The sequence below is a fragment of the Cannabis sativa genome, chromosome 8, assembly GCF_029168945.1.
Source record: "Cannabis sativa cultivar Pink pepper isolate KNU-18-1 chromosome 8, ASM2916894v1, whole genome shotgun sequence".
Taxonomy (NCBI): domain Eukaryota; kingdom Viridiplantae; phylum Streptophyta; class Magnoliopsida; order Rosales; family Cannabaceae; genus Cannabis; species Cannabis sativa.
This window is the reverse complement of record NC_083608.1, coordinates 40,532,097-40,546,528: the sequence shown is the minus strand read 5'-3', so window position 1 is coordinate 40,546,528 and position 14,432 is coordinate 40,532,097. Positions and strand designations below refer to the sequence as shown.

Below are 14,432 nucleotides of genomic sequence, written 5' to 3'. Positions count from 1 at the left end.
AGAAGACAGAGTGTGTTTACTCAAGAAATCCCTATACGGCCTCAAGCAAGCTCCAAGACAATGGAACTTAAGATTTGATGAGTTCATGATTCGAATTGGTTTTAATAAAAGCAAATACGATCCCTGTGTTTACTACAATGATCAGGTTTATTTACTTCTCTATGTAGATGATATCTTGATCATAGGTAAACTAAGGAGTGAAGTTGACAAAATCAAGATGAAACTGAGTAGTGAATTCGATATGAAAGATCTAGGGAGGGCAAACAAGATACTGGGAATTGACATTATCAGAAAGAGACCAGAATATATCATACTATCTCAGAAGAGTTATCTTCAAAAGGTTCTAGACAAGTTCAGCATGGACAAGGCTAAACAGGTAACATCTCCCATTGCTCCTCATTTCAAACTTACACAAGCTCAATCACCTAAAACTGAAGTAGACAAAAGGTTCATGGATAACATACCATATGCATCATGTGTTGGGAGTCTTATGTACTCTATGGTATGCACAAGACCAGATTTGGCCTATGCAATGAGTGTTGTAAGTAGGTTCATTGCCAATCCAGGCACTGAACACTGGGCAGCAGTCAAATGGACTCTCAGATATGTCAAGGGAACCTTGGACATTGGTTTAAAATTTCACAAAGACAACATTTCTCCCTGTGATGTCACTGGCTATGTCGATTCAGACTATGCAGGAAGCATAGACACCAGAAGAAGCCTTACGGGTTATTGTTCTACAGTTCTAGGTGGATGTGTTTGTTGGAAATCTAATCTACAAAAGGTGGTTGCACTATCTACAACTGAAGCTGAGTATATGGCAGCCACAGAAGCAATAAAAGAAGCAGTTTGGTTGAAAGGATTTGCACAAGAAATGAAGATTAATGCCACTGATATCACTGTCTACTGTGATAATCAGAGTGCTCTTCATTTGATGAAGAATCCAATGTTCCATGAAAGAAGTAAACATATTGACATTAGACTCCACTACATCAGAGAAATTATTGCAAGTGGTGAAGTGCAAGTGAAGAAGGTTAAGACAGATGACAACCCTGCAGATGTGATGACCAAGTGTGTGACTTTAGCAAAGTTTAGACATTGTCTAAACTTGCTCAACATCACAACACTGCAGTGACTGACCTCCTCGGAGGTACCAGGAAACATTGAGCATGCATACTTTCAGACTTATGACTAAAAAGGTGGATAATTGTGGTATTTTTAGACATAAGTCTAATATTCAGGACATGTGGCACTCTCGGATTGGACAGTTTCAAATGTTAGTTTTGTTAGTTGGTTTAGGAGGGAAAGTTCTCTTCATGTACTACACCTATATATAAACTCTAAACCAAGACAATTCTAAGGAGACACCAATTGAGACACAAAATCAGAGAGTGAGAGAGAATTGAGACTGAGTGATTGAGAGGATTAGGAGCTAGACTCCTTCTGTAATTGATCCTTTCTGTTGTGATCTAATCACTTGTAATCATTCCTGATTAATCAATAAAGAAGTATGTTGATTGTTTCCCGAGGATGTAGGCATAGATTACATTGATCTATGTTCGAACCTCGTAAAAGAAAGGTGCCATTTTATCTGTTCAAAGTTCTTTAATTGTTGATTGCTTAAAGTTCTTACTGGTTCAAATTTATTGCTGGTTTTTGGACTGCATTTTCGATTTCTGGTTTATGTTAATTTGTTCTTTGTTGTGTGTTCTTGAATGAGGTGAATTGTGGATTCACCACACCTACCTTTGTGGGGAAAAACAAAAAACAGGTCTTTGTCAAGCTTCGGGATCAGGTTGAGGCTAAGTTTCAAGGTTAGAAGATGGACCTTTTTTCTCAAGCTGGGAAGGAAATTTTAATTAAGGCAGTGATTCAAGCTTTGCCGTGTTATGTCATGAATTGTTTTCGGATCATGAAAGGGATTCTTCATGATATTGAAAGTTTGATTGCTCGCTTTTGATGGGGTTCCTCCACAAAAATACACAAGCTACAATGGGGTAATTGGAGAAAGTTGTGTAGGCTAAAAGAGCAAGGTGGCATTAGGTTCCATGACTTAGAAGATTTTAATCAGGCAATCTTAGCTAAACAAGGTTGAAAGTTACTTTCTATGCCCGAGTGTCTTTTGGCTCGGGTTATGAAAGCGCTCTACTATCCTGAACGTCTGACCAAACAATATAGGTTCACGAGACTGGAAGGAATTGCCTCCAACCTCAATTCAGTTCCCAAATGTGTCGATCATAGTTGTCATGACCAAACTGGTCGATATAGTGATATGTTGGAATTTGGACTCCAAAAAGTCACTTGAAAATCCTTCCTCGAAGGATTCTCAAGAAAATGAAGATTCACTTAATGATGAAGATGAACTAGTAGCTCAGAGTGTTGGGTAGTTCTCAAAAAGTAGCCCAAGCAAGTCGTCGTCTATTTGATGATCACCTCTCCAGAATTCACCTGGTTTCATCTATAATATAAGGATAGAGAGGTGAGGCACTGAACATCATAGAAAAATTTGGATCAAACCTGAAAGAATTCATCTTCTTGATGAAGTTTTGAAAAAAGAGTTTTTAGGATTTTTTGAAAACCTAAATTACTAAAGCGCTTTAAATCATAATAGCACAGTTGAAAATTAAAGTATACGGGAAGCCAGAGTTTGGTCGACCCTTAACAAACAGGGTAAACAAGACAATGAACAAACAAAATGTAGATTTGTGATCCAAGAACGAAGAACATTCAACCAACAGTTTGCAGAACATGCATGCAAAATGATGAAATAATTTTAAGCAAAAAAGGAAGGGTGTTAAAATTTACTCATTTTTTGGCTTGATGTTTGAAGAAGAGATCCTTGAAGATGTAGTACGCACAATGATCGATCTGAGAAGAAAGCTCAAGAACTTGAATAATACTCTCTTTTTGCTCTGGGATTTCAAAGTTGCTAAAGTTCTAAATGAAACATCCTTTGAAGTATATATATATATATATGAATGATGAAATGTGAGGAATAAAATTAATTAGAAATAAAAAAATATTAATTAAGTACGTTGTAGTTTTTAAAATTTAATTTGAACTATTTGATTAAATTAATGGTTAGAAATTATTATACCTATTCATAAGTAAAATACCTAATTTTTACCATACTAGTCCCTTATATAATTGGTAAAATATAAAGATAACTGAACATAAAGATATAAAGACACTGGTGTATCACTCTTGTATTTTGTGGTGTTGGCTTTAGGTTTTATTGTAATCGACTTAGGGTTGAGCATAAAATTTAAAAAATCGAAAAAATTGACTTACCGAACACCGTTGGAACCGAAATCGACCAAAGCGAAAATTGAAAAAATCGCTAACGGTTAAAACTGCCATTGAACGATCAGTTTTTTTTTTTAATTTTGGGTAATAAACCGACCGAAAAAACCGAAATCGACCGTTATACATACATATTAATTTATTAAAATTTTTTTGCTTTATATATTGTAGTTACTAATAATATATAATAATAATAATATATAATTATTTTATTAATATTAATATTAAAATTAAAAGAATAAGATAATTAGTTTTTGAACAATTAATTTATATGTTTGCAGTTGTAAAATATAGAATAATTTGTTTATAGAATAAATTGGATCATATTTTTTTTTAAAAAAAAGTTCGGTTTGGGCGGTTTAAACCGACCAAACTGTGGTTCAAAACGGTCAGTTTTAAGATAGGTTTTGGATTGGTCGGTCGGTTTTCGAATTGTACCAATCCAAATCGAAAACCGAATTTTAGATTTTTATATAGAAAAAACCGACCGATGTTCAACCCTAAATCGACTTATTGTTTTTGGTCATCACATTGTGAGAATTGGACAACTTTAGTTTTGCCTGATCTTTTGGACTTAATACCCTACCTATAAACCGTCAGATGTTATTCCTCTTAAATAATAAAAAAAAATCAAATCAAATAAAAAAGTCATTTATCATTTTTATTTTATTTATTATACTACTAGTGGAGTCTCACGTGCTTCGCAACGGTAGCTCATTTAGGCACAATTATTTTAAAAAAATAATTAATATTTTATCTACAAAATTTATAACACTATCAAATTGTATACTCTAAAATATATATTATGGTGATAAAATTTTGTGAACTCTTTAATTTACAAACATATAGTACTTTTGTTCTTTTTTATCATTTCACAGTTCATGTGTCGTTATAAATTAATTACTTTTCTCATGAACATTGACCACTACTAAATTATGCCTCTTCTTAAAAAAAATTAATTAAATATTTTTTTCTAATAATTAAAAAAATCCAACCTAAAATATATTATTGTTGATTCATATAAGAAATTTGCACCTTCAATTCTTATGTTTTGAGAATGACAATTTAGTATGAAAAGAATATGAATATGATTGGTAAATATGAAAAAAAATTAAATCTGATTTGTTTAAGTGAACTTAATTTTTGAAAGAAAGAATTTTAAATATTTAATATTACTTTTTAAAATTATAGTTATTAAATATAATAGTATTATTTTTAAAATCTTATATAATTTCTAATACTAAAAGGTTATATAGGCTTTTAAAAAAAATATTCATAAATCACAAAATATATATGTGTTATCAATTTAATTATATATACACATATATAATTCTCTTTTATTATATTATATGCTTATTAATATATAGGCATGGTTTCATTCAAAAAATATCTATATATATATAGGCATAGTTATATAAATAATAATTATTAGTAAAATTAGCTTAAAACATAAAAAGGCATTATTTATTTGAAAATATACTTATTGATAGCAACAAAAAAAAACATAAGACAAAATAATCATTTTTACAAATATTCACAAAAGATAAAATGTTAATTAGGGAGAAGCTTAGTTTAGAAAAAAAAAAAAGTAAATAGTGTACATGTTTCAATTGCTTAGTTAAAATTTTTATAATTGAATATATAGTAAAGGCTAATTATGTAATTCAATTAGTGAAAGCCCAAAAAGCTATTCTCACTTTTATATAGGTTATAGATTAGGATGGATGCGTTATTAATGCATGGGACTACTATTACTATTGGTAGTTGGAGGAGAACCCTGCCGCGTCCCTAGCAGTTGACTGATCTGAGTCTCTCTGACCAGTACATGCATGCATAATTTCATGGACATTATCATTCTTCCATTCACCAATTGGATGCTAACCAAATTAATGCTTCCAACTCCATTTTCAATAATCAAATGCTAACGTCTCATTGTCATGTTTATTAATAGTGACTATGGATGGATTGAGCAAAAAGTCATCCAATTATAATTGACTAATCTAATAAAATTAGATATATACAATTATAATTTGATCGAATCTAAATTTTAAAAATACAATCAAATAGAATTGATTGTTGGATGGAACATCCGATCCAATAGATAATCGATCAAATGATCATCCAATTATATTTATATATTTTTAAAATATATTTATAATTTTATATATTTAATATACATTTAACGCATGAGATTAAAGAAAAAAAAACCTTAAATTTAAAATATTAATTCTCATCTACTTAAATGCTAATAAAATTGTCAATGTGTATTCAGGGCCGGCCTTGACTTTTAGTGGGCCATAGAAAAAAAAAAATTATTTTGGGCCCTTATTTAGAAAAAAAAATATGGTATTTTTCAAAATCAGTAAAAAAAATGGTATAATTTTAAAAGGTAAATATTTTTTTTTGGGCCCCTAGGATAGGTGAGCCCTAGGCACAGGCCTAGCCCACCTATGCCCAGGGCCGGGCCTGTGTGTATTGAATATATTTTATTTTTTAACAAATTTTATTATGAGATCATGAGAATTAAGTTGGACTAAACTATATTTATTATGTATGTTGGATTATAAAGTTTTAAATTATGTTATATATGTATATATTTTAATGAAATTCACTTAAATGGTAGCTAAAATGGATTGGATGGATCCAATCCAATTCAATAAGAACTATACAATACATCTAATAGTTGGAACCGATCCAATCTAATATATCCATTGGATCAGATCGGATTGGATGACTCAATTTGATTGGATTGGATTGAATGACTCAATTCGATTGGATTTGATCGGATGACTCAATTCGATTGGATTGAATCGGACGACGAAATTAAATATCCAATAAATAATTGGATTGGATCGGTTGGATCCAAATCCATTAAATGTGATCCAATAAACACCTCTAATGATTATCTTATAAAAGTAACGTCCTATCATTGATTAGTTACAGTGTCTAAAAGTTATTACCTTAACTTATAGGAGGTAGATCCTCCGTCCCATTTACACCACATTTAATATCAGAGCTCATATTTAACAATCAACTTTTGAAAAAAAAAAGTTGCTTTTTTTGAAAATACTATCATAAAAAAATGTTTAGTAAATAATTTAAAAACAGTTTATTTAAGAATTAATTTATCGGCTACAAGTTAAAATTAGTACAATCTAACTTTTAGAAAAGATAATTTTAATTAAAAGACTCTATAATAAATTTATCTATACCAAAAAATATTAAAAAATTATATTATATATTAAAAAAATAAAATATTTAAAATAAATAAATTATAATAAAATAAATAATATTTAAATCTCATTTTTTTTTATTTTGTCTTAAAAAATATTTATTTTTTTAATATTAACATCCCACATCAACTTAAAGTTTCTTATGTATTTGAGTTTTTTATTTTTTTTAATATATGATAAAATTATAATTTAAAAACACTATAATTTATTTTTATCAAATGCATATAAATTTATACTTTTAGGAGAAAATGATTAAAAATATATCAAAAATTAAAATTGTTATATAACATAAGTTTTTGTATATATTGTGATTATAATTAACTAAATTATAACATTATCATTATAATAGAATCTTAATAACTCACAAATTTTAAAATTTATAATTTATCAAATACTCTGCTAAATTTTTTTTACAGTTTTATTACGCACATATTTTTTCTTACAGCACAACTATAATTATTTTTTTCTATAACACGATATTCCATATATTGTTTTCTTTCTCTCTCTCTTTTTTCTTTTTTTTTTCTGAACCAAACTTTCACTTTCATTTGGAGATTTTGGGAATTGGAATTCATGAGATCTTGAAAATACTAATTCAAACATAATCCACCAACTTATAACTTTGTATTTTATTATGTAACTTTTGATCTTTACTGCCGTTTTAATATGCAATCAGAATTTGTCAAAAACTACATATAAATTGTTGGATTATTACTACAAATCAATGAAACAGAAACAAAGCATACACAATTTGAATAGATTAATACTATTAATATTTACTTTATATATATAAATGATGTGTAACTTAGCTAGGACAGCCAGATCCACACATGTCTTGGTGACATGTCTAGACATTAGTTAATTATTTTTCTGTTATGACTTTTCTTCTTACCTTTCACTTGTTAAAGGTATATATAAACCTCTCTTATCTTCTCTTTATAATTAGATTTACTTATTACAATTTATGATTGTATTGATCGATTGAATGTAATTAGAGCTTGTCTCTCCTAGTCCTGTAAGTAATTCGAGTTGGTATTTTTCACCATTGAAGAGCTGTCTTCTGTAAACTAAATCCAGTACCAAAGGTTTCCCTGTTGCCTACTGTATTGAATAAAACAGATTGCTTTTTATCTATCTTTATTAATCAAAATTGTGTCATCATTGGTCTGAGTTCTTAAGTGTGTCGGTCGCATTTGGTATCAAAGTTCGAGGATTGAAGTCCGATTGATCAAGAACATGATCTTGAAGATCAAGATTGAAAAGCAACAATGTCATCTGCTAAGATTGAGGTGGACAAGTTCATCGAGAATAATTAATGCACTACAAGAAAATTGGCCAATCTCGGCATTCTTATCTTGACAATTCCGTGTGTGACCGCCGAGATAGCGTCCAATATTAACTAAAAATATGAAAAAAAAAAAAATACTTAAAAATTAAGTATCACATTTTATTTAAATTTAGTACTATATAAACGTATTATCGTTACAAGTGTAATGTAGTCAAAATTTTTAAATAATTAAATCAACAATATTTCTAAGGGTGCGTTTGGAAACCCACAATATAATTGGACTTTGTGTAATTAGACGTAATTACACAATTTGACATGTTTGTCTGACCATGTAATTACATTGTAACTGTGTAATTGAAAGTAATTGAGGGCTTCTAATAACACCCTCCAATTCTCATGGCCTCCATGAGAATTGAATGTAATTACACTGTGTAATTACTAAAAACTCTCCATGTTAAACATTAGCTACTAAAAAATATTATTTTGCCATATAATTACTAACTATTTTGCCAAACAAGATATTAAGAATTCATATGTAATTACCACCTCACATCCAAACACACATTGCATTTTAAAATATAGTGTAATTACTAAACTGTGTAATTGCCACCCTAGTAATTACTTTACCTAGTAATTACACCGTTATTTCCAAACACACCCTGAGTAATAAAATAAAACAAAACATCATGAAAATAATTACACAAAACAGTCAAATGTTACAAATTCAACATACAAAAAAATCTAATAAATATATATTATATATTTTCAATATTTTTTATTTTATAAATAATTATTTAATATATATAAATGTAATTGGATTGGATCGATTTTTAATTGGATTTTAAGATTGACATCAAATAACCGATCCAATCCAGTTAGAATCTAACTTTTAGCATCCAATCCAATTGTAATTGGATATCCAACTTTTTATAATTGGATTGGATTGGATCGATTCGGTTCAACGGGATTGGATTGGATTACGCCCACCCCTACTAGCACCAGCAAATACTGATAAGAACATCCCAACCATGTCAAAAGATAAGACGAAAAACACTTGATAATTAATTCATAGATGCATAAAATTAATTATATTGTTGATTCTAGTCTATGGACTATTATCTATATTAACAGTTGAAGATGGATTAAATAGATTGATGACTATTATCTATATCAATAGTTGAAGATGGATTAAATGGATTGATGACTATTATCTATATCAACAAGGTGTATCTTCTTTTAGTGGCCCATTACTTGAGAATTCCAAAATTAAGTATGTTTGACTTGAAGTAATCTTAAGATGGGTGAGCTCCTGGAAAATTTTTCTAAGAAGCGTGCAAGTGAGAAAGCATGCAAAGTGACATACCTGTATATAAGAGTCATAATTCTGTGGGAAAGACCCCATAAATTTGAAGGAGAGTCGTATATCTTAAAAGACATATATAATTGAGTAGTGTAAGAAATTCAAGGGACAAAATATACTATTTTTTTTAACATTGCATTTGATTTTTTTTTTCTTATAATATGCTAAAATACAGTATTAATTGGGATTTTTACACCACATACTAAAATTTTTAATTTTTTTATTTTTTTACTGTGGGACGGAATTTTTTTAAAAAATACTGTGTAAGTTTTATATTGTGTACAGTGTTAACTTTTCACGGTTGTTCCGTGGTTGGTTTTTAGTTGTTCTACTGTTGTTTTAATTGTTCTGTTTTGTTGTTTTACGTTTGTTTTATAAAAAGACAATATTTTTGTAAAATTGTATGGCAGTAAAATTATAAATTTTTGTCAAAACTCCAATATTTTTATAAATACCTCTTAATTGTGGCCATAAATATTTTTAAAAGAGTAAATAATATTATTATTGGTACGTGGTGTATTAATTGGGGTATTATTCTTCCCTTGTGTCTGTGGACTTTTTTTTTGGGACTTTTTCATTTTCACACTTTAAATTATTATTTTTTTTTTTTTGCATTTTTACGGAATTTTACATATAAATTCCTATTGCAACTAGCGCTGCAAACTTAAATTGTAACAGAAAATCGTACAGAAACCCCTATTGCAACTAGTGCTGCAACTACTTTAGAAACCCAAACCGTAAATTTGAAAAAAAAGTTAAAAAAAATAGTACATAGAGTAATTTCTTTTTTTTTTATTTTCTTTTTTCTTTTTTCTTGAGGGTATTGTTTAAAGGTTCCTTTAGAAATTTTAATTAAGAAAAGTAGCTAGGGAAAAAAATAGTATACAATAGACATGCGTGTATAAGGGCCCATTTGGTACAGTTTTTGGAAAAGCTAAAAACTGCTTTTTGAAAAAGTTGAGATAAAAATATGTGTTTGGTAAACAGTCAAAAAATAGTTTTCTGAAGAATTTTTAGAAAAAATACAGCTAAAAGCTGAAGCTACTCCAACCCAACTTTTAGAAAAAGTTGTTTTGATTAAAAAACTATAATAATTTTTTTTTTGTACTAAAACCATATTTACTTATTTATTATATATTAAAAAATTAAAATAAACTAATTATAATAAAATAAATAATTATTAAATCTCTTATTTTTTTTTTAAAAAAAATAATTTATATTTTATTTTAATATTAACAAAAAAACAACATCAACCTAAAAATTTTCTTATATACTTGAGTTTCTAATTTTTTTTTTTTTTTTTATATTTTGATAAAACATAATAAAAAAAATACTATAAATTATTTTTATCAAATGCATATAAAATTATATTTGAAAAAAAAATTAAAAATATATATAAAAAATAAAATATGATATAAAATAAGTTTTTACATATTTGTGATTATAATAAACTAGATTATAACATTATCATTATCATTATAATAGATCTTAACAACTCACAGTACTTTAAAGTTTATAATTTACCAAACACTCAGCTCAACTTTTTTCCACAGTTTTGCTACAGCTGCTTTTTCTCACAGCACAGCTACAATTGCTTTTTCCACAGTACAACTGTGCCAAACTGGCCCTTAATGAATTTTCGTTGCATAATGTCGGCAGCAATTGACTCTTCTCTTTACATACATCTAAGTTCGATCTCATTATATATTACACACACAAATTTGATTTGATATAATAAATATATCATATATATTTCTGTTTCAAACTCAATCTCAAAAAAAAAAAAAAATGAATATATATGTATATATTATATATACTGATGCTACAATAATGTATGTATAATTAATTTTTTTTTAATATTAAATTCAATAAAATGATATATGTTAAGTGAAATACATGTATGTTTAATTTTTTTAATTAGGTAATGTATTTTTTTTTTAATTTTTGAAATGGAGTTTGAGATTTTGATTTTAAGAATTTTTTTTTTGCTATTGCTACATTTGTGTGTCATTTAAATGTGATTATATATATGTATTTTTCTAAAATTTTAAATTTTTTCAATTAAGTATTGTATTTGATATTGCATATATTGTAATTTATTTATTCTTAACCAAAATTCACATAACCAAATTTGAGTGTGTCTATATATAGGTTGGATTCGTAAATTTGATATAAATGTTTTTTATTTCCAAACTTTATGAAAAATATGGTGTGAATTCAATTTACTAAAATATAAAATAAATAATAATAAAGTTAAAAATATGGTTAAAAATATTTATAATATTTTGAATTTAAATTTCTTTTATATAAAATATTTACATAATTTTTCATTTTATTTTAATTTAAAGTTAAACTAATAAATTTATAAATAAAATTAAAAATATCAATATTATTTTAAGTATGTAACAAAATTCTTATTTTAACGATGCTTTTTTGTTTTCTAGGTTAACTTTAATAGAATATCATATTACTGAACAAATATTCTTTATTAATTTTATAATATTATTATCTATATTTAAAGATAAAAATTATATAGATATTTTATATAAGTAAATTTTTATTTTAATTTAAAATACTTAAAATATTATAGATATTTTATATAAGAAAATTTTAATTATAAATATTTTATATATTAGTCTTCTGGTCATACTTAGTGTGCTTATATTATTGTTTTTTCTTTCTTTTCGATCAATACATGTCACATAATTTTTAAAGGCACATGATCTTAAAATATAATTTATATTAATTATTTTCTAATATCAAAATCAAAAATATTTTAAGTTAAACTATATTTGTAAGGTAAATCAAACTTATTATATAAAGTACTAATTATTAATATAGGAGGCATATATACACTAATGTTACCTCAATAGTTAAAAAAATTCTCAAAAATTATAATCTCAAATTTTATTTTAAAATTTTTAAAAATATATATTATTTAATTAAAAAATTAAATATATATTGCATTTAATATCACCTAATTAAACTTAATTAAAAAAAATTAATTATAGATACACCTAATATATATATATATATTTATATATATATATATATATATATAAATAAAGATCGGATAGGATAAGTGAGTTCTTTGTTTCTCTTTTTTTTTTAGGATAAGTGAGAGCTACTTATGATGATCAGTCTTGAAAATTAAGTTTCATATTTTTAAGTATCTATATATATATGCAGTCCACATGAAAACAAATAATCCAACCTACAAATTATTAGTTATCACATAGCATGATACGTACTAACGCTAGAAGGAACCTATAATACACCAAAATCCAAAAATATTTTTTTATAAGAGTAATATGATAATATATATAATGTAACTATAAATTGGCTGTGTTTCAAATTACATATGCATAGTTAATAATATATATAAAGGTCTAATAGTTATATATGACTGCATGCATGCCATTATTCAATATGGCAAACTAGTATAAAGATCAATATACTAGTAGCAGTACTGTGGAGACTACAGCTGACTATGGAAATGTATACACACACACTGATAATGATACATATCATATAAGCTTGTTTGAGATAAGTCAAAAAAGAAATTATGCAGATTTGATTATAGTGTGTATTAATTAATCATCCAGATCGTGTTTGACTTCTAGTTATATCCATTTAATGTTCGACCCAATAATTCCCCAACGGCCCCAACGCGTCGCATGAATATGCAACAATTAAAGCTGTTTAGTAGAGCAGTACTACACAATGGTAGCAGTGCAACTAGTTAGCTATGGCTTATTATAATATGGATTAATTAATCAATAGCCTATATAAATAGATGAACCTTTTAGTTGATCAGTACGTCAAGAACTGCAACACTAACAAGCTCAAAGCAAACAAAGGAAGCTTAGTTAAAATTATCCATCGTCGGCCGATTGGGATGGGGACTTCCAAATCGGTGTCCTTGAGCCTTGTAGTGCTCTTCATTGGTCTCCATTTGAGTTCATATACTCTTGCGGATCATGACAATAATAAGGTGGAGAAAGCAAGATTCCGAGATGATGATTGTCAATGGGGTCGACGAGGACCGTGCCGCGGTCGTCGTGGACCACGCGGCCCTCGTTTCGGTGGAGGAGGACTCGGAGGTGGTGGTGGTCTTGGCGGTGGCGGAGGTGCCGGAGGTGGTGGAGGCCTTGGAGGTGGTTCGGGTCATGGTGGAGGATTTGGAGCTGGAGGAGGTGTAGGGGGTGGAGGAGGTCTTGGTGGAGGTGGTGGTGCTGGAGGTGGTGGAGGCGGTGGTCTCGGAGGTGGTTCAGGTCATGGTGGAGGATTTGGAGCTGGAGGTGGTGTAGGAGGTGGTGCGGGAGGTGGTCTTGGTGGGGGTGGTGGTGGTGGTGCCGGAGGCGGAGGAGGCGGTGGCGTTGGAGGTGGTTCTGGACACGGTGGAGGATTCGGAGCTGGAGGAGGTGTAGGCGGTGGTGCTGGAGGTGGTGTTGGTGGAGGTGGAGGCTTTGGTGGTGGTGGAGGAGGAGGAGTTGGTGGTGGTTCAGGTCATGGAAGTGGTTTTGGAGCTGGAGGAGGTGTAGGCGGTGGTGCAGGAGGTGGTGTTGGTGGTGGAGGCGGAGGAGGTGGCGGTGGAGGCGGAGGAGGTGGTGGTGGAGCGGGAGGTGGTTCTGGTCATGGTGGAGGATTTGGAGCGGGTGGCGGTGTAGGAGGTGGTGCCGGAGGAGGTATTGGAGGAGGTGGTGGTGGTGGTGCTGGCGGTGGTGGAGGTGTTGGAGGGGGATCGGGCCATGGTGGTGGTTTTGGTGCTGGTGGTGGAAGTGGGGGTGGTCGTGGAGGAGGAATTGGGATTGGTATTGGGATTGGAATTGGGGTTGGAGCTGGTAGTGGCCAAGGATCTGGCTCCGGCTCCGGTAGCGGTGGAGGTGGTGGACGTTGAAACACTTGTAATGTACTACTAGTCTTGTTTTCTCAAAGCTAAACGAGACATTAATTATGTTAGTGTTGGAGTGAGAAATTGATACGCCAAAAACAAAAATAGCTTTAAATACTTTCTAATGGTTGTTGTAGTTTTTTATATAATGTTTTTTTTTTGTGTAAGGAATGGTTATTGTATTGTTGAGATACATCATTGTAATTCCTAAGATTTATGTTGCATTATTTACAAACTAGTAAATAGTTTGCCCTTGTTTAATTTTTTTTTTTTTAAAATAAATTGTATCTTTTATTTAATAATAATAATTAAATAATATAATTTTATCAAAATTTAATATTTGTTTATATAAAT

At 29.4% G+C, this 14,432-nt stretch overlaps 1 protein-coding gene across 1 annotated transcript; it reads left to right on the top strand.

The window, feature by feature from the left end:
- The first annotated feature begins 12,980 nt into the window (after window positions 1-12,980).
- Window positions 12,981-14,084, top strand: LOC133030616 (glycine-rich cell wall structural protein 1-like). The gene has a single exon (XM_061103413.1). It carries the CDS (start codon window positions 12,981-12,983, stop codon window positions 14,082-14,084), a length of 1,104 nt encoding a protein of 367 aa, XP_060959396.1.
- The last annotated feature ends 348 nt before the right edge of the window (window positions 14,085-14,432 follow it).